The sequence below is a fragment of the Mustela nigripes genome, chromosome 2, assembly GCF_022355385.1.
Source record: "Mustela nigripes isolate SB6536 chromosome 2, MUSNIG.SB6536, whole genome shotgun sequence".
Taxonomy (NCBI): domain Eukaryota; kingdom Metazoa; phylum Chordata; class Mammalia; order Carnivora; family Mustelidae; genus Mustela; species Mustela nigripes.
In genome coordinates, this window is record NC_081558.1 from 69818035 (window position 1) to 69840266 (window position 22232).

Consider the following 22232-nt stretch of genomic DNA (forward strand, 5'->3'; position numbering starts at 1 on the left):
CCTCTCTATGGCTAAGGGGAATCCCCACAATCATAGCCCAGAACTTCCCTCTCCTCTCCCCTCCCCACCCTGCCCCCACCTCAGCCTTCCCAACTGATTTTACCAGAAAGGTAGAATTTCCTTCCAGAAAACAACTGTGCAGGTCTGAACCTTCCTGACTCTTGGCTGTTGATCCTGCCTTCAGAAGTACGGAGCAAGACAGAACACTGGCCTTTCCACACGAACACATTATCCTTTAGAGCAAATGGATTCTCTCCTGGGAAAGATAAGGTAGTCCTGCAAACTAGCTCCTGACTGAGAGGGGGCTTGAGGCCACTGCTTCCTTTCCACACACAAGGAAGCAAGCAGATGGAGTCACGAGAGCAAGTGCCTGCTGTGGGACTCTCCCACCAGGACATCCAGCATCCTCCATAGCCTCTAAATCCACGCAGTCCTTCCTAATTGTTACCAACAAGCATCAGGACCCTCCCCACCAGTATTCAGGTACCTCCTCCTTGCAAAGCTGCCAGGGGTTCTGGAAAGAGAAGTTCACAACCAGAATGCAGTAGAAACTCCTCTCCTTACAAAAATATGGGACTGCAATGGAAGCTCTGTGCACAGAGGGATCCCAGCAGGGATTCCCGCAGGAGAAAAAACAGAAGCTGAGCAACAATTTCAGAGACCCAAGTTCACCTCTCCGCTCAGTCTGTCTCCAAGTCCCTAATGTCATACTCCCTAAAGGCAACTTCTTGATACCCACATCTGTGGCTCACTGTATGTATTTCATAAAGGGCCTTTTCCACAGCAAAGATTCTCTTTCTGTTATGACACTGCTATTGTCCTCCCCATTCAGGCCCTCTGCTCTTGCCTCTGGTCCGCAATTCACTTGCCCCCATCACAGCCATACAGGAACTGACCCCACCCCCAGTCATCCAGTGTTCTGGACCCACCCAGTTATGGTCTAAGCAAGAGGATGGTAGACAGCACTGGGGAGTCAGCAGCAGGGTTTGAGAGAAGTGGTTGGACTTACTAGATATTTAAGGTAAAATCTACATTATCTGAGGACAGATTAGATATGGAGTATGGGGGCGCCTGGGTGGCTCAGTGGGTTAAAGCCTCAGCCTTCAGCTCGGGTCATGATCCCAGGGTCCTGGGATTGAGCACCGCATCGGGCTCTCTGCTCAGCAGGGAGCCTGCTTCCTCCTCTCTCTCTCTGCCTGCCTCTCTGCCTACTTGTGATCTCTGTCTGTCAAATAAATAAATAAAATCTTTAAAAAAAAAAAAAGAAAAAAAAAGATATGTAATATGAAAAAGAGAAAAGTTTTAAGGATTTTCCCAGGTTTCTAGTATGTGTAGCAGAAGGAAAGTGGCTGGCCTTGCTGGCAGCAGAATGTTTTGGGGAGGCAAATCCTGAGGTTCGCTTTGGACATGTTTGAGGGGACAATGGCAGGTTCTAGTGATTATGTAGAGAAAGTTGCTGGATTTCTAAGGATGGATTTCCCGGGAGGACTCTGGGTAGAAATATAAACTTAGTAGACTTAAACATATAAAACCTGGGAATGTCAACTTACGAGCCACCTTTAATATTAAATGGCAACACAGCATTGCTCAAAATGAGCGAAAGGAGTACAGTGTTAAAAAAAAAAAAAGGCTAGGCAAACACAATTCTATTTTATCTAGCAATGCTACACGAATCTAGTGCATGCAGGTAGGTACTCAAGAGAGGTTTGTTAAACATGGAGGTGGGGCATCTGGGTGGCTCAGTCAGGTAAGCACCTGCCTTCAGCTCAGGTCACAATCTCAGAGTTCTGGGATCAAGGCCCAGGTCAGGCTCCTCACTCAGTGGGGAGTCAGCTCCTCCCTCTACTCCTCCACCCCCTCCTACTCATGCTCTCTCAAATAAATAAAATCTTCTTTAAAAATTGAAAAAAAAAAAAAAACATTAGGGAGGGAAGGCAGCTGTAGAGCACAACTCACAATGGTGGCACCTGAACCAGTTCAGCACTCACTGTGCTCCCCAGTTATCATCACATGGCACAATCCGGCCCCCCTCTGTAGGGTCTCACCATCTGCTTCAAAAGACAGCATGCTTCTAAATAACTGCTGAAGGCAGAGTGTGAAAGTAGAGGCAGACACAGTTTGGGTAGTGGGGGCTAACAAGAGAAGATGACATGTGACTTCATCATTTCCATGGTGAGAAGGAGGTCTACAGGAAACAGTTTGGAGAGTGGTGTTTCAGGGGCCAGGAACCATATGAGGAAAATGCACAGGAGTGAAATATCGAGAGAGGACTGTCTGGCATAGGAATGGGCAGCACGGAGGCCTGGCAGACCAGGCTAGAATGTACACTGAGGCTGGATCATTCCAAGCCCTGAATGTCTCACCAACGAATTAGAAGGCACAGATAACAAGATGTCCCTGAGGTCTGCCATGGAAGGGAGAGTCATGGGGAGGATTATGGGTGATGGCAGAAAAATCTGGCTTGTGTTCAGCAACCAGGCAGAGGGTAGCCAACGGGCATGAACAAGGGGGACACCATAGAGGAGTCAAACTGGATCATTTCAAGAGACTCTTGTCCACTTTCCAGTGTCAGCAACACCAGTACGTCTGCCTAGAAACAGCAGTCTAATGGCCCCATGATCACAAGAGCAGTGGGTGAAAGTCCCCCATCATTTCACAAATGATAGTCGAGGCCCAGGCAGGACAGTCAGGTGACCTGGAATTTGAATTGGGCTTCCCGACCCCCCAAACCCGGTTAGTTTCTCCTCTTCCACGTTCATCCTGCAGTGCCCTATACCTCAAAGCAGCTGCGGGCTCAAAGACATAAAGAGATGGCGATTTCCTCACCATTGTGTAGTGACGGTCTTCCCTCTGACACCACAAGCTCCCTGAGCGCTAACACTCTTCCTCCCTAAATCCTTGCTGAAATCTCACCTAGCCCTATTCCAGGCTACTAGGTGCAGAAGCAAACCATGAATTAATATTTCGTTAGCCTGCCAGGAGTCGCTTTAGTCAGGAACCATGGCCTGAGCAGCCTCCCACGTGCCAGGACATAGACCTGAGGAAGTCACCGTCCACAGGAAGCCTTGTGTAAATAGGACTATGAGGGGAGCACTTCTCTTCTCACTGTCAATGATACAGCGACCATTTAGTGCTTATCTTCCCTTGGCCAGGTAAATAAAAGTGCGTCTATTTACATCTACTCACATTTATCTTCTTCTCTCATGGAAGTCACACCACAACCTAGCAGAGCAGTTTTTATCATTTGTACTCTGCACATGAGGAAACCAATACTAGGTGGGTGAAGAAACTTGCCTAGGGTCATACAGGTGGAAAGGGACGTGGCTGGGACTTGCATCCAAAGCCCATCCCACACCAGTGGGCCTAGAGCATGTACTTGTCTCTGCTTCCACATCTCTGCCACACAACCCTCAGGTTAAACCAGGACCGATTTTGAATCATAAGGCATGTTGGCGGCAGGGACTGAACTCCTAATGGAGATTCTAACACCTGCCTTCCCATGGTCCCCACCTCCCTAGTACACATTTGTATATCATAGCACTCTCCTCCCTGAAAAAGAAAAGTGAAGCACTTCGCACTTCAAACACTGGCAACCCTCAATTCTGCTGCTTGGTGGTCATTCCTGCAAGAGGCAGACGAGGTTTTGAATGCCGAAGAATCTCCAGGGTAGAACATTTATTTATATTCTTTTTACTTTATTTTTTTAAGATTTTTTTGTTGTTTTAGTTTTTTATTTTTTAAAAGATTTTTTCATTTACTTATTTATTTGAGAAAGAGAGAGAGCAAGCACACAGAAGAAGAGGGGGATGGAGAAGCTGACTCCCCATTGAGCAGAGAGCCCGATGCAGGGCTTAATCCCAGGACCCCAAGATCATGACCCCAGCCAAAAACAGATGCTAAACCAACTGAGTCACCCAGGTGCCCCAAGATTTTATTTATTTATCTGAGAAAGCAAGAGAGAGCACGAGCAGGGTGAGGGGCAGTGGGAGAAGCAGACTCTTCGATGAGCAGAAAGCCCTATGTGGGGCTCAACCCTGGGACTCTGGGATCATGACCTGAGCTGAAGGCAGACGCTTAACCAACTGAACCACCCAGATGCCCCTGGAGGATGTTTATAAATGGAAGAAGTGACCTTAGGTTTGGAAAGTACTTCTAGCTCCCTGTTCTAGAAGGATATGTCTTTGATACACATGACATTTCTTTTCCCAGCCCTTTCTAATTCTGTCTCAAAGACTCTACCTCTGTCAGATTGACATGGTATATAAAGATCAAAGTTGGCAGTCAAGGCCAAAAGCGATATGCAGCAGGTATTATAGGGGGAGATTTAGAAAGATGTTAAGAGTAAAATATACAGTGGTGTGGAAGAAATGAAAAAATAAGACACAGTGATCTATTGGTACACCAGAAAATTAAAAAAACAGAATTAGAAAATATTTTGTATTAAGGAGTTTTCTTTTACACACTTGAATCTCTCTCAAAATTGCTTGTAATAAAAGGATTTCTATTGTTCTGGAATTTTTAAACTTCTGATCCTTTTTATCTACAGACTACAAAACATAATCTTTTATAGATTGATACCATCAAAGCATCTTGCAGAGTACCTATTGCTGGCATCTTAAAAAATTACCTAAAACCACTGTCAAAACTGAAATAAGAAACAACACTCTTTGGAAAAAGCACTAGAAAAGAGAGGAAAAGCAAGAAATCTGTAACACAGGATTGCATGAGTACTTAACAGTGCCTTATTAGCTTGCAATTCTTATAGATGAGCAAATAAAAACAACCAGGTAGTTTGAAGGCCACTTCCCTCTACTGGCTTTACAAGTCTGTGTTAAACACTAACTATCATGTTTACTAAGGCATCTGGAATTATTTATTAAACCACACTAGACAAGCTAAACACTTGACCAGCTGAACTGGGAATACGAGATACCATTTATCAAAATGATGAATAACAGAAACTAAACCAGAGTCTAGGGAATCATTCTTGGCTCTGTTACTAGGACTCCTGGCAAATTATCAAACAGCTTGGTTTCAACTTGAGCTTCTGCATCTCTTCAAGCCAGGAAGCTAACATTTGATGCAAATACCTGTTGCAATTTTACCAGGATTTCAAATATAGCAATGAAGTCATATCAGCTGTATGCTTTCACATAATCTAAGCATCAGCAGACACAGTTGGTTAAATGAAATAGCCACATGTGGGCACCTAACACCCAACACAGAAAGTATTCAATAAAACCACATCCCCTTCCTTCTTTACAGTATGGTGTGAAGTAAATTCATTATACTTTGGGGTAAACTGGCTTTTCATAGCCACTGAACATACTCCTAGTTCTCAAAAACTGTCTTCCAATTCCATGTTATTGGTCATAAGAGAAAGTGATAAACTTTATGTGTTATACATGTATGTATATGTGAGTACCAACATGTGTGTGTGTGTTTGCATCCACTGTCTGTGCAAGCAAATTCATCCTGTTGAGGGTGGGCTTGAGTGCCATCCCTAGATAGGAAAGATGGCACACCGCTGGGCCAGCCCTAGGGAGCCTATAAGGCAAATGATCTCCTCCACCAGACTTCCCCAACTACCTCTTGGCAAGTGTTTCCTTAGGCGTCTCCTGTTTTCCTTTCAGATTGTGTCCTTGACATTGCTCACCCCAAGATGACTTCTCTCCTAGCCTCTCCCTATAGAATCATATGTTATTTTTCAAAAATAAAGACTCAGTAGAGGAAGATCAGAAAGGAGAGAACAAAAGGGAAGGGTGACGTGGTATAGGGTTGTTCAAGACATGGGAGGAGAGGCCCTGTACCTGCAGAGCCAGCCGAACAACGCTGGACATGTAGGTCAGCATGCCATGCAGAATATCGAGCAGGGAGAAGAGCAGTGCGGCTGCCGTCTCATTGTTGTTCTTATTGTCCACATCCAAGCATAGTGTGGCGGTTTCAGTGAACAGGTCACAGACGTGGCGGACCAGTCCTGAGGGTAAAAAAGAAGGGTACAACATGTCTCGTGAATTACAAAATAACGTGTCACATAAACCCAACAGAGCAGGCATGTGTGTTCTATGTTGCCTAAAGCCAAAGCAGTCCTTCAAAGGTACTCATACCAGATACCCTCAGGTACATTTTTAAAATTGCAGGTTTCCAGAATTTCTAATTTAATTTAATTTAATTTTAAAATTCCTCACTCCCAGAATCTGCTCAAGAGCCTGGAATGTGTTAAGTAAGCGCCCCGGGTGACTTGATGCAAGGGTTCCCTAAATTACACTTTGAGAAACATGATCCTACATGAAGAGGCTTCACAAGGGCAGAGGGTTTCCCTCACACTGGAAGAAAACACGTTACATATGAACATACTGTCCCCAGGTTCTCTGAAGTTCAGTTATTCACAATCCGGATCAGGCTCTACGGGCAGACACAGGGGACACAAGGATCAACAAGTATCTACAAGTAATGGGTCATTCCCAAAGGATAAAAGCAATGAGGCCATTTTTTTCCACAAAAAAAAAAAAGCAAAATGTAAGATCAACTATGATTTTAAGAAATCTGATATTCAGAAATTTCCAGGTTCTATCATTTTGCTGCTGCAAACCTGGTATTAGATTAACATTGTGGTTATCTTCAACTTTAAGTTTGATGTTGTCGGTCACAAAAAATACATTTTCACAAGTAGGAGCATTATTGTTTACACTTAAATTGGCATTTTTATTGATACTATTGTGTAGCATTACTCTCTGAATTCATATAGATTGAATGTGGTGAAAATACAACACTCTGTGTTAGACACCTAACATGGTAAACAGGACCTTTGGCCTCGGTAGATCATCTGAATGCTCTAGAAAACTGAATCTTCTAAAATAAAATATTTTACATAGCAGATGGTGGGGGAAAGCATGGTAAAGAGCTATACAGTAAGCTGGACTTTATTGGTCTTACAATCCACTTGTCCTAAGTTTTCAGACGATCAATTGGATGGAAACTCTGCCAAGCACAGCTACCCAAGCTTTGGTATCTCTTCCAAACAATGCCATTGTCATTTTCAGTAAAGCAACTGAGTTCTCCTAGACTTAGACTTCAAAAGTAATTAATTTTGTCACTAAAGGCAGACAGAAACCAAAATTATATAGGTCTCAAAGTTGTACTCCTGTGGCAAAGAGTGGTACAAGTCACAGGGCTGAAGATAAATATACTTGAAGAGAAGGTAGAATTAACTATTGGCAAAACTGGTGATGAGGTTTGATGGCGCATATCATCAATGACACAGAGCCCAGAAAAGCAATTATTATGACACGTACATGACACCAGAAGGCATTCTCCTCTGAGTCAGGCAGCATCACTCATTCCCATGCCATGAATCATCACTTGGGCATTCATGAGCTGCAGACAGGGCAGAAGGACTTTAAAACAAAGTGTTTGGTAAATCCATGCTGCAAGAGATTTTCCTCTGGGGGGTTAGGATTACTTTGTAACACATCACGGAGAGGGTCAAAGGTGCAGAAGGGTGAGAACTATGGGAACAGCAGAGGAGGACGTGGCTCTTCAGAGGGGGAGGCAGATCCCGGATGTCCCTCTACGTGAGGCTTGACTCAGACTAAACAGCTGGTGAGCAACAGCGAGCGATATTCCTGATCCTCATTCTGTCTTCAAGGAAAGAGTGCAAACAATGAACATAATCGGATCTCCACTGGGACAGAAAGTCTTTCCAGCCTGCTCTGTGGAAAAGCGGGCGACAAATGACGAGCTCTGGCTTGACACACTGAAGTCACCAGCTGTCAGGGAAGGTGTTCATAGGAGACTGGAAATGAAGCATGACACAAAATATTTCTCCACACCGGTGATAATGCCAGCAAACTCATTAGAAGGAAGTCAAGTGGCCTATTCTCAGCTACATATTCAGTGCTCATCATGGCTAGAACTTACACTTCAGGGTCAAAATACACGTTTTTCTCATTTAAACTTTTTATTATGGAAACAAAGAAAGTCACAAGACTGTAAAAAGAGCCCCCGATCACTTTCTTCAATAATCCTCAACACTTTTGCCCATCTTTGCTTAATCTACCCCCATTTTTTTTTTTTAGGATTTTAAAGCAAATAACAGACATCATCTTATTTCTCCTGTAAATACTTCAGTATAGTCTAACAGAAAATGGTTATTTCTTTAAAAAAATTATTACCACTTAATGAGACTTATTTAATATAGGCAATATGCAGCCTATTTTCAAAACCCAAATATCTCAAAATTGTCTTTTTAAGGATTAGTTTGTTGAAATCAGGATACAAACCAGGTCCACACATTCCATTTGGTTGCAGACCTTACTTCTCCTTTAATGTCTAACAGTCTTTCCCCTGCCTGCAATTTTCATGCCATTTATTTTTGGAGAAGTTAGAATGTTGTTTTCCTGTAGATTTTCTTGTGGTGTTGTTCCTGTATCCCTGCATTTCCTGTAAAATGGTAATTCTAGTGACTTAGAGACTCCATTTAATTCAGATTCAGTTTTGGGGGCAATGATACTTGGAGGCTGGGTCTCTATATGTCCTGTTGCTTCATATCTGGACGGATACACTGTCTAGCTGTTCTACACTTAACAATATTAAAATTCATCAGGTTCAGGGATTGTTAGTCTAAGCCATTCATTATAAAGTTCAACATCAAATGTTACCTACTAAGGACCACCATCTATTCCCACATTTCATTAGATAAGGGCAATACAGTAAGTTTCATATTCTATCACTCCTTCTGCATTTTTTCAGTTGGTTTTCTTCTATAAAGAATCTTCTTGGGGACCTGGGTGGCTCAGGCGGATTAAGTCTCTGCCTTCAGCTCAGGTCATGATCTCAGGGTCCAGGGATCGAGCCCTGCATGGGGCTCTCTGCTCAGCAGGGAGCCTGCTTCCCCCCACTCCCTCTCTGCTTGCTGCTCTGCTTACTTGTGATCTCTCTCTGTCAAATAAATAAATAAAATCTTAAAAAAAAAAAAAAGAATCTTCTTGGGGGGCACCTCAATGGCTCAGTCAGTTAAGCATCTGCCTTTGGCCCTGGTCATGATCCCAGGGTCCTAGGATAAGCCCCATATAGTGCTCCCTGCTTAGTGCAGAGCCTGCTTTTCCCTCTCCCTCTGCCTTGCCCCCAGCTCGTGCTCTCTCTTTCACTCTCGCTCACTGTCTCTCCTAGAAAGAACGAAAGAGAGAAAGAGAGAAAGGAAGGAAGGAAGGTAGGTAGGATGGAAGGAAGGGGGAGGGAGGGAGGAAGGAAGGAAGAAAGAGCGAGAGAAAGAAAGGAAGAAAGAAGTAGGAAGGGAGAAAGAAGTAAGAAGGAAGAAACAGAAAGAGAGGGGGTAAGGAAGGAAAGAAGGAAGGAAATTCTTTTATCAACTATCTAGTTATCAAAAATTATGGTTTGTAAAGGAAAGGCAGGATATGTGTTTAATAAATGCTTCTTTGTTGTCACTTACCAGTTTTCAGAACAGTGATTTTGGAGTATTAGCAATTACCAAATGCGACTAATGGGGGACAGGGTGGAGAAGCTAGAAACTACCAAAAGTTACTAATGAGTTCATTTTGTGGCATCATTGTGAATACACTGGATATTTAAAGGATACATTTTATGGATTTCAGTGGATTCAATCTTTTTTTTTTTTTTTTTTTAATGTCCAACTTGTTTCCATCTTTGGCTGCTGAAAGCCCCTTGAATGTGTCCTAGACACTGTTATAATATGTTCCAAGTTCATCTTAAGAATTCCTGCCTCAAACATATTAAATAAAATGAATTTAAAAGCTTTATGAAGGGTTTAAAAAAATAAAAAATTCCTGTCTCAGACTAAGCATTAGCTACTTCTTCAAGAAACCCTGGTGTCTTTTAAGAAGAAACTGTGTTTGGAAACCATGATTTGAGAACTAAGGATGCTCATTGCTACTGGGTCATTCTGTGAATAGAGATAACAGGTACACATCAACAGAGAAAAATGACTTCATGCCAATACTTCCAGTTTCAGAGTCCAGAAATGGACCCACATATATATGGTCAAATAAAGTGCAAAAAAATGAATGCTTTACAAAATAAAAATTCTTTTCAACAAAAGGGGGTAGAAAAACTGAGTATCCATATGGAGAAAAGGATCCTTGACCATGGCATTGTATGCTATGCAAAATTAGCTTCACATGAATCACAGATCTGCACATAAAAACTAAAACTGTAAGAGTTCTAAAATAAGATATAAGAGAATAAGATAAAAGTTCTAAAATAAGATATAAGAGAAGAACTTTGTAACCACAAGGCAGGAAAGATTTCTAAGGTCTCAAAAAGTATGGATCACTTAAAAATCAGTAAATTAAACATCAACACAGAATTAAATATTTACAACCTAGATATCTAATAAAGAACTTACATGCAGAATACAAAAACAGTTCCTACAACTCAATAATAAAAAGACAATCAATTTTAAAGATGGGTAGGAAACTTAAACAGTCCATGCACCAAAGATCTATGTCAATAAGCACATGAAAAATGTTCAACATCATTAGTCACTAACAAAATGCAAATTAAAATCACAATGAGATACTACTACACACAAACAGAAATAACTATAAGGAAAAAAAACTGACAACACCAAATGTTGGTAAGGATGTGGTGTGACCAGTACTCATATACACTGCTGATGGGAAATAGTTGCAGTTTTTATAAATTTAAATACACAGTTAGTATATTACCTAGCATTTCCACTCTTACATATTTACCCAAGTGAAAACATTTATCTACAGAAAGACTCATTAGACCTTTATTCAAAATAGCCCCAAGCTAGAGATAGCCCAAGTGTCCATCAAGAGGACAATGGGCAGACACAATAAGACATATTCATACAATGGGACTCTAGTCAACAATGAAAAGAAATGAGCCACCAAATCACACGATAATATGGATGAATCTCAAAAAGGATGCTGAGAGATAGACACCAGAAACAGGTGTATAAACACAGTAGTATGACTACATCTGTAAGATTCTGGGGAAAAAAAATGTCTATGTCAATTGAGATCAGAATATAGTTGCCTCTAGGGAAGGGACAGGATAGAATTTTCTAGGGTGATGGAACACTTCCATACTTTGACAGTGCAGCCTGTGCTGGGATGATAGCACCATTTACTGTGCACTGCTCTGTCTGGCAATGGGCTTTTACTTGGTTTTCTACATTTAATACCTCACCTGAATTTACATTTAATACCTAATAGCTCTGTGAGGCAGATGCTGATATTTCCATTTTATATAAGCAAAAACAAAGACTCAAATAACAAGTGCTCAAGTAACAAATTCAAGGTCACAGAATTAAGTGCAAGTCAAGAAGTGAATTGAACACATGTGTTACCTCCAAAGTCCATGTACTTTTGCCAATATTGTGGAGATTCTTGGACCAACCAGTGGGGAACTGAGACCAGAAGACAAATGAGTAGGCCACTGAAGTCATGCCATAACCAAGTGGTGGTGGGAAGCAAGGAGGAAGGCAGACACATCACTAAAGAAGTGTGATTTTTAACTTTGGTGGCAATAGTGGCATGGGAACTAAAAGGGTAAATAGGGAATAGGAGAACTATATCGGCTTTGGAAGAACTGGGGAGTAGGTTTTCTAGGCACTGTAAGATAGCTTTTTAAGACATGAGTTTGAGATAACATCCAAAGGCCAATGACCAAAGGCAGTTGGAGATTAAAATCTAGAAACTGGGTGGCAGTCAAGACCAGAAAAACAGAAATTGGAGATGACCAGAAAGAACAGAAGGGTTCCCAAAGGGCAGTCAAGACAGACAAACAAGACAACCAGCACTAAGCAAATCCCAGACAGGGGGAGGCTTTATAGAGGAAAGGAAGAAAAAGATGCTACTATAAAAATAATCATAATAACATAACCATGTCACAGATAAAAAGGAATGATTCAAATCTAAAAAGAAAAGGGTGTCAAGGAAGGGTGCTTTGTTGCCATGGTTCATAAACCTGAGGAAAGTTCCCTGACTGGGTCATTTCTAGGCAATTGATGTCAGTTGTTGGTAATCCTGTGGCTTGAAGTCAAACTTCAAGTTACTAGATCTTTCTTGGTATACTTTCTCCAAAAACCCTGTAGGTTTTGACATGTTTGCTTCCACACTGTGTCCAGAATTTCCCCATAGAGGGAGTTAGGAAACACTGTTTCTTGGAAGGAAAGGCTTGAACCTGCATTTGCATAAGGCTGACCATATCCACTTTGGAGGAAAGCGAGGGACCACTGTTTGTCCCTTCATCCTACCCCATGGGACTCAAGGATTAGATTGCTAATATTGGCAAAGCTCTGTGAATAAGCTAAAACAGGATGCATTTTACCAAAATGGAGCAATAAATCTAAGAAGGAGGCAGAGGGAAGGAAAGCATGTTAACATTCCCCTAGTTCTGTTTTTTTATTCTTTTCCAAATATAGGTACTAATCAAGAGAAAGATATTACCTCCAAAAACGGAGAGAATCAAGTTCAGGGACATTATCAGGGCTGTGATCTCCAGATTGAAAATTCTCCAAGGGATTCAACTGTCAGTGGGCATGGGTATGCAACTCTTTCAACTCTCCTCTTCCACTAAAAAGGCTGGTGGTATACAGCACAGCCAGAGGCCTGCACCCCTGGGGAAGGCCTGGCCATTCCTTTCATGGTTTTGGGGGGATTTTCCCTCTTTCCCCTCTATCATCCAGACCCCGTTTGAGATTTAGTAGCTACCTGTGACTTAGGTTCAGCTCTGCTCCAGATCCCTGCGCAAATGCACCTGTGTTTCCAATCTCTCTCCACCGGTCCAACCCAGTATGCATCTGTATAAAGGGAAAAGGGAGGCTCTCCTGCCTTGAGTGGTAAGACTGATGTTTCAACACTGAGGCAAATACACAGGAAAGTCACAGCCAACTTTGTTTCCAGTCTGGCAGGTGGATCTAATATAGGAAGTAAGGCTAAAAGCAGTCTTCTATGTAGACCAGCATAATAAAAAAGGTTTCTGTGCCTTGTTTGCCCATCAGCTCCCTCACAGATGCTGTACAAAGAATCTGAAATGGGGCTCCATCTTTTCCCAGTTCTCTGGTCAAATGTCACTGTAAGAACTTCTTAATACTCTATCCTAACACCTAAAAGAGAAATCAAAATTCATTAAGCTACAGAAACCAAGAATTACTTTGCATTAATTACAACCAGCTCATCAAAAAAAAAAATATATCCAAGAATTATTTTGTATTAATTATAAGCAAATCTCTAAAGGAGTCATCCCCATGAGTTATTTTCAAGTGTTTAACGTTCTGGGAATATTAATGTACATGAGCTATTTCCAGCTCTGGTCACTGTGTCCTGATTATATTATTAATTTTTAAAAATCTGTTGAAGTAGAGAGATAATATGAGAGTACACTTTGAAATGCCAAGATTTGAAAGCAATTTATATTTCTATCATTAATGACTTGAATACAACATTCTAAATCCAAATGTAACCTCCCCAAATTGAGGCTTCCTTGTGAATAAGTTTATATCTGCATCATACAAACATGTGGCCATTTCTCCTACAGTTCATGAAAGTCACCCTGAACAGACAATCTAGAAAAGCAATATAAAGGCATCTGAGAGATGTGATGTGGGAAAATTGTTCTTTTCGAAAATGATCGGTGCTATACTACCAAATGCAGGATCACAACAAATCTGCGGAGTTAAAAGTCTGCTTTTAAACAGAAAACCATGAAGGGTGAAAGTGGCCATGCCCATCCCAGAAACATCGTGCGAGGTAAATGCAGGCATTTGTAAATCCGAGGTCCTGAGCCAGAGCATCCAAGAACACAAAACCTGTTCTGGCTGAACGTTAATGAGCAGCCATGCAGCCCATGCAGCCCACGCAGCCACGACCCCGAAAGAAAATATATCTCATCTCTCAGTCTAAAAATTTAGGAACCATCTTAGGGCAGGTTTTGCCTGTTATTTCAGCCATTTCTTAGGAGACCCTGGGTGTCTACACCGGGCTCTCTAGCTTTCCTTCTCCCCATGCAATTGTGGCCCCAATTCTGCATGTCATCTGCCTTGGAGCTTTGGTTTCCACACTATATCTTAAGCCCTCCCTCTCACACCCTGCCCAAACACCAGCGCCCATGGGAGTCTGGCTCGCTCCAGTTAGGAGAAGGACACTGGATAAGCTTCATTTGGTGTGTAGGACCGACCAATTCCCAACGCTGTATTCTGCTAAAATCAAGGAACCCATCAAACCTGAAAACTGGAAGTACGTCATGGAAAAAAGCCTAAGGACTTCTCAAATATGACAGAGGCTAATGTTTTAATTAACAACCGCCCCCCCCCACAACTTGAAGGGATTCTCTATATGAGAGTATCTTAAAAACAACCTTGCCCCAGCTCCCCTGAAGCCACAGTGGTCCACGGACCCCCACGATTAGTACAGTATCAGTCTAGCACTTAACTCAAAGGACAGAGGAGAACACTGTATTTAATTATTCCAAGTATATGATTTATTCTGGTCACCTGCCCCAGGAGACTGAAATGCCCTTTTCTTTTTGAAGCAGATACCCTGCATTTTAGCAACATGGAAACCTACTTCTATGCCCGCCCCCTCCATGCATACTTGAGAGGTAAAAATTTTGGATAGAATAAGCTCAATTACAAAATAGCTGAAAAAAGAACTTTAACATTTGACAGATTTATGCACTGAAACATACACTCCATTTGATTACTCAGATAACTAGAGGGGCTTATAATTGATTTACACAAATATATCCAGAGCCATTTTTGAAGGGGGGAACACAAAAAGTAGAAGTAGGTGCTAATTTCATACCCAAAACTTAAGATACAATGTTGTTTATGACTAATTCAAAAAAGTACATTTTATGGGGCGCCTGGGTGGCTCAGTGGGTTAAGCCGCTGCCTTCGGCTCGGGTCGTGATCTCGGGGTCCTGGGATCGAGTCCCGCATCGGGCTCTCTGCTCAGCAGGGAGCCTGCTTCCTCCTCTCTCTGCCTGCCTCTCTGCCTACTTGTGATCTCTCTCTGTCAAATATATAAATAAAATCTTTAAAAAAAAAAAAAGTACATTTTATTAACTCAAAGGTGCATCAAGTTCCAATTTCTACCAGGAAATGGAGGAGTAATGGAATGACTGATTATATATGTGCGAAGCCCAGGAAAAGTGCTGGAACAGAGTGGAGTGGAAAAATAGGGAAGGAAACCTTCTCAGGAGGGAGGGTGACCCCTCTTAGCAGCACACACCTCAGGTCTGTCCTTAAAGTGTGAAAGCTTTGTCCAGTTGAATTCTGACTTCAATAAAGCACTTGCTGAAGTATGAAGGGTCTTTTATGAGCTGGGCCCTGAGTTTGAGCATATCCTCTCAAGTTCCACCTACCACATCTTCCCTCCTACCCTTTCTCCTTCCCTGTGATCTATCTGTGAGTTATTTAGGAGAGAACATGAATCATTAATTCATGTTCATCTGTAATATGCTGATCTGTAATGTAAATTTTATAGTACTCCACAAGGAAGGAACTAGAAAACAATTCGAGAAATGGTCCCTTCCCTTCAGGGTCCATAAACAGATATCTATGGGTCACACAGATCATGGAGTAAAATGCCAGCTTGCTCCACTCAGCCAGAGGGAGTGAAGATCCAAGCCACACTTGTCATTTTTTCTTATACTCTGTAAAATTTCAATTTTGTAATGTAAAATATAAAACTTCAATGTATTTGTATGTAAAAAGTATGACACAGAAAATACAAAGATCACTGACATCCCATTTCCTCGAAACTTACCATGCATGGGGTGCTGTAGAGGGCATATGAAACACAAGCAAACACATGCATATACATATGTGTGCAATATAGCCCATACCTTGCTATTTTTCACTGAAGGATGTATCAGAGACTTCTACATCTTAGCTCATTCCATAGATAAAATGCTAACTTGTTCTATTAAGGAACTGTACAGTGTCCCTTTTTAAGATGAAATTCCATGACACAGCTAGCAATCCCAAGAAGGAAGGGGCAAGTTCAGGCACTGTGTAGTGTTCACTTGACACAAAGTGACTGTCCCTAGCCATAGCCAGTTGTTTCTTTCCCCCCCCTGGAGTTCCAGAAATGGGGCAGCAGAGGCAAGAAATGAATACATTTCAACATGTGAAATAGGGAACAACAGTGCCAATGCATCATCTCAAGGACCAAGGAGCAAGAACACTAGGCTGTAGTGAGGGTGGAAAGGAAAATGATGGGGGAGGAAGAGAACTCAGGGGTCAGGGGCTCTGAGTATCATATTTAGGGCCATGGTTCTAGCCGTTTCTGGCCCAAGAATGATTCTTCTTTTTTTTTTTTTTAATATTTGATTTTTTTATTTGACAGAGAGAGGGGGAGAAGCAGGTTCCCTGCTGAGCAGAAAACCTGATGCAGGGCTCAAACCCAGGAACCTGAGTTCATGACCTGAGCCAAAGGCAGAGTCTTAACCCACTGAGCTACCCAGGTGCTCCCCCCAAGAATGATTCTTAGTTTGAGTCCCATCAGAAATGCTCTCACTGGTAAGACGTATTTTTTTTTTCCATGTGGCTAATCTGAATTTCTTTTTTTTTTTAATTTTTTATTTTTTATAAACATATATTTTTATCCCCAGGGGTACAGGTCTGTGAATCACCAGGTTTACACACTTCACAGCACTCACCAAATCACATACCCTCCCCAATGTCCATAATACCACCCCCTTCTCCCAAACCCCCTCCCCCCGGCAACCCTCCGTTTGTTTTGTGAGATTAAGAGTCACTTATGGTTTGTCTCCCTCCCAATCCCATCTTGTTTCATTGATTCTTCTTCTACCCACTTAAGCCTCCATGTTGCATCACCACTTCCTCATATCAGGGAGATCATATGATAGTTGTCTTTCTCTGCTTGACTTATTTCGCTAAGCATGATACGCTCTAGTTCCATCCATGTTGTTGCAAATGGCAAGATTTCATTTCTTTTGATGGCTGCATAGTATTCCATTGTGTATATATACCACATCTTCTTGATCCATTCATCTGTTGATGGACATCTAGGTTCTTTCCATAGTTTGGCTATTGTGGACATTGCTGCTATAAACATTCGGGTGCATGTGTCCCTTTGGATCACTACATTTGTATCTTTAGGGTAAATACCCAATAGTGCAATTGCTGGGTCATAGGGCAGTTCTATTTTCAACATTTTGAGGAACCTCCATGCTGTTTTCCAGAGTGGCTGCACCAGCTTGCATTCCCACCAACAGTGTAGGAGGGTTCCCCTTTCTCCGCATCCTCGCCAGCATCTGTCATTTCCTGACTTGTTGATTTTAGCCATTCTGACTGGTGTGAGGTGATATCTCATTGTGGTTTTGATTTGTATTTCCCTGATGCCGAGTGATATGGAGCACTTTTTCATGTGTCTGTTCGCCATCTGGATGTCTTCTTTGCAGAAATGTCTGTTCATGCTAATCTGAATTTCTGATATGTGTATGTTGAGAGTTCTAACCAGGTCAAGGGACTGGGAGTTCTAATTGTTTTTTTAAATCTTCCTTAATAGGAATAAACTTAACCAAAGAGGTAAAAGCATCTGTACTCGAGGAACTACAGAACACTCATCAAAGAAACTGAAGAAGACACAAAAAGATGGAAGACCATTCCATGCTCTTGGATCGGAAGAATAAACATTGTTAAAATGTCTATACTGCCTAGAGCAATCTATACTTTTAATGCCATTCCGATCAAAATTCCACCAGTATTTTTCAAAGAACTGGAGCAAATAATCCAAAAATTTGTATGGAACCAGAAGAGACCCCGAATCACTAAGGAAACGCTGAAAAACAAATATAAAACTGGGGGCATCAAGTTACCTGATTTCAAGCTTTACTACAAAGCTGTGATCACCAAGACAGCATGGTACTGGCATAAAAACAGACACATAGACCAGTGGAACAGAGTAGAGAGCCCAGATATGGACCCTCAACTCTATGGTCAAATAATCTTCAACAAAACAGGAAAAAATAGACAGTGGAAAAAAGACAGTCTCTTCAATAAATGGTGCTGGGAAAACTGGACAGCTATATGTAGAAGAATGAAACTCGACCATTCTCTTACACCATATACAAAGAAAAACTCAAAATGGATAAAAGACCACAACGTAAGACAGGAATCCATCAGAACCCTAGAGGAGAACATAGGCAGTAACCTCTTTGATATCAGCCATAACAACTTCTTTCAAGATATGTCTCCAAAGGCAAAGGAAACAACAGCGAAAATAAACTTTTGGGACTTCATCAAAATCAAAAGTTTCTGCACAGCAAAGGAAACAGTCAAGAAAACAAAGAGGCAACCCATGGAATGGGAGAAGATATTTGCAGTTCAGACAAAAGGTTGATAACCAGGATCTATAAAGAACTCCTCAAACTCAACACACACAAAACAGACCATCATATCAAAAAATGGGCAGAAGATATGAACAGACACTTCTCCAATCAAGACATACAAATGGCTATCAGACACATGAAAAAATGTTCATCATCACTAGCCATCAGGGAGATTCAAATTAAAACCACATTGAGATACCACCTTACACCAGTTAGAATGGCCAAAATCAGCAAGACAGGAAACAACATGTGTTGGAGAGGATGTGGAGAAAGGGGAACCCTCTTAAACTGTTGGTGGGAATGCAAGTTGGTGGAGCCACTTTGGAGAACAGTGTGGAGATTCCTCACGAAATTAAAAATAGAACTTCCCTATGACCCTGCAATTGCACTCTTGGGTATTTACTCCAAAGATACAAATACAGTGAAAAGAAGGGCCATCTGTACCCCAGTGTTTATAGCAGCAATGGCCACAGTCGCCAAACTGTGGAAAGAACCAAGATGCCCTTCAACGGACGAATGGATAAGGAAGATGTGGTCCATATACACTATGGAGTATTATGCCTCCATCAGAAAGGATGAATACCCAACTTTTGTAGAAACATGGATGGGACTGGAAGAGATTAGGCTGAGTGAAATAAGTCAAGCAGAGAGAGTCAATTATATATGGTTTCACTTATTTGTGGAGCATAACAAATAGCTTGGAGGACAAGGGGAGATGGAGAGAAGGGAGTTGAGGGAAATTGGAAGGGGAGGTGAACCATGAGAAACTATGGGCTCTGAAAAACAATCTCAGAAATTTGAAGGGGCGGGGAGTGGGAGGTTGGGGGAACCAGGTGGTGGGTATTGGAGAGGGCACGGATTGCATGGAGCACTGGGTGTGGTGCAAAAACAATGAATACTGTTATGCTGAAATAATAAATAAATAAATAAATAAATAACTCTTCCTTAATGGGACAGGGTATCAGTCTCCCAGGTGTCAAACTTCAAGTTAGTTATCTTTAAAAGCATCATGCTTTCTTGACTCCATGTATTAGCCACCCTCCTCATCTTCCCTTTCAATGTATATTAATTTTTTAATTTTTTATTCCTTTCAGAGTCAAAGTCTTCCTGTGGTCCAGGTAACCTTCTTCTCCCCAGAGGCAACTAGTTTCCCTTCTTTTACCTAATTATCATTGCCCCCCCCTATTTCTCTAAATAATACACACTTGCCTTTTATGAGTTGCCGGCATTACCTGTTGACTTTCCCCTAAGTGGGAAGGAAGATAGAAGCTCTTTCTCTATGTTCTACCTCACACCTACACAGCTCCCACTCCTCATCCCCCTACTACAGGTATCTCTTACTTTCAATCAGATTGACAGTGATTACATTGTTAATGACTGTATAAACACTATTCCCAATTAAGTCACATGGAAAACTATGATTATTTTTCCTTTCCTTGGCAACTTCATGTTTTCTCTAGAGTTAATAACTTTGAAGACTTGATTCTCATTTTTATGGTGCTTTGGGAGTGTGGTAGGATGAATAATGTCTACCCCCTCCTCAACAAAGATGTCCATATCCTAATTCCTGGAAACTGTGAGTGTCACCTTCCTTCCATGGAAAAGGGAACTTTGCAAATGTGATTCGGTTAAAGATCCTCTTTTTTTTTTTTTTTTAAGATTTTATTTACTTGTCAGAGAGAGATCGAGCGCACAAGCTGGGAGAGCAGCAGGCAGAGGGAGAAGCAGATTCTCCACTGAGCAAGGAGCCCAATGGGGGACTCTATTCCAGGACCCCAGGATCATGACCTGAGCCAAAGGCAGACACCTAACCAACTGAGCCACCCAGGCTTCCCATTGATTAAGGACCTTGAGATAGACTATCCTGGATGATCCAAACAAGTCCAATGTAACCACAATGACTCCTACAGGAGAGAAGCAGGAGGTCAGAGTGAAGGTGATGTAAAGACAGAAGTACGAGGTTGCAGTGGCACAAAGGTCGAGGAACAAGGAACACAGGCAGCAGCTAGAAGCTTTTCAGCTTGGGTTTTCAAGGCAAGGAAACAGAAGCTTCCTGAAGAAATGAAGCCACCAACATCTTGACTTTAGACTCTTAACTTCCAGAACTGTAAGAGAATAGATTTTTATGTAGTTTTAAGCCACTAAAATTGCGACTTTGTTACAACAGCAACAAGAAGACACTACAATGAGGAAGCAGAAGGAATTCCCTTTGTTGATCTGCCATCTTGACCCAGAAGTCCTCACCCACTTCCTGCTGATGAGATGTACTACTGAGTCTGAGTCAGCTGATGGACCAGAGACACTATATTAACTACATTTTTCTGTGGGAAAAATTGATTAACTGGCTTGTTTTTGGTCATCCAAAAATGGGGGGTGCTATATAATTCAAATTATAGCACTGGAAACTCTTCGGACTGGGAGTGACAGGTCCTGGTGTCAGCACTATCAGAACCTAACAAAGTGACTGTGGTCAACTTATTCCATTTTCCTGAGCCCTAATTTCCTTGTTAGAAAATAAAGAAGGAGCACTTTGTGACACTGGAGGTTTCTCTTAGCTTTAATATTTTATAAGTCAGAATGTGGCAAATGAATATTAAATAGCACTCATTTACCCTAAACCTATTAAAACTCCACAGGGAAAATTATGTCCCTACACTATCAATCAAGAGACAGGATAACAAACTGGTATTATTATTTATAAATCAATACTCCAAAGCTAAAAATCAGATATTAGAATAAGCTGTGAAGAGAAAGAACAATGATAGGAAATACCTATAGGGCTCTTACCATGTGCAAAGTACTATTCTAAGTGCTTTAACGGATAATCTAACCAAAAATCCCCTTAACTCTATTTTACAGATGATGAAACTGAAGTTTGGAAAAGGTTGAGTAACTTTGTCATGGCCATCTGGCTCTAGTTTATGCTATTACTCACTCAGCAAGACTGTTTTTCTGTAACTGAAATGACTGAAAATGGAAAAGAAGGACTATCTGTGAAGCTTATCATGTGACTATAAAACAAAATACAGGGGTGCCCAGGAGGCACAATCTGTTGAACCTCTGACTCTTGGTTTCTGCTCAGGTCGTGATCTAAGGTCTAAAGATCGAGGCCCACATCATCTTCTCCAAGCTCTGCAGGGAGTCTGCTTAAGACTCTCTCTCAAGGCAATTATCATAAGATCTCTCTGATATGAGGAATTTGAGAGGGTTTCGTGGGTAGGGAAGGAAAGAAATGAAACAAGATGGTATCAGGAGGGAGACAACTATAAGAGACTCTTAATCTCCAGAAACAAACTGAGGGTTGCCAGGGGGAAGGCAGGGTAGGAATAGGGTGGGTGGGTGATGGACACTGGGGAAGGTGATGGACACTGGGGAAGGTGATGGACACTGGGGAAGGTATGTGCTATGGTGAGTGTCGTGAAATGTGTAAGCCTAAGGATTCACAGACCTGTACCCCTGGGGCAAATAATGTATTATATATTAATAAAAATAATTAATAAAAAAGAGACTCTCTCTCCTTTTCCCTCTGCACCCCACACAAGATGTACGCACTCTCTCAATAAATAAATAATCCTTAAAAAAAATACAAAAAACAACAGGTTTTAAAAAGATGTAATTAGGAACAGATAAGGCTAAGAAAGGTGAGGGGGAGGGCAACACATATCAAGTTGTATCTCTCTCACCACTAGAGAAATATAAAGGGCTGAAAAATAAGTAAACAGAAAGAAGGGACAGGAAATTACCACACTATGCTGTGAAAATAAATCCGCTTCGTTAAAATCTTATTTTGCAGAAGTTATTTTCACACTTGTACACAGCAGGTCTGGTATCCCATGACAGTCTTCTACTTCAGTGACATCTTT

At 41.6% G+C, this 22232-nt stretch overlaps 1 protein-coding gene across 4 annotated transcripts in view; it reads right to left on the reverse strand.

Moving 5' to 3' along the window:
* ULK4 (unc-51 like kinase 4) overlaps nt 1-22232 on the reverse strand; it is a 653153-nt gene that overhangs the window by 210141 nt on the left and 420780 nt on the right. For all 4 annotated transcript variants that reach the window (XM_059390725.1, XM_059390726.1, XM_059390724.1 and 1 more), the window contains one exon: nt 5811-5977. In XM_059390725.1, the coding sequence (XP_059246708.1) occupies nt 5811-5977 (167 nt within the window). The remainder of the gene's footprint in view (nt 1-5810; nt 5978-22232) is intronic.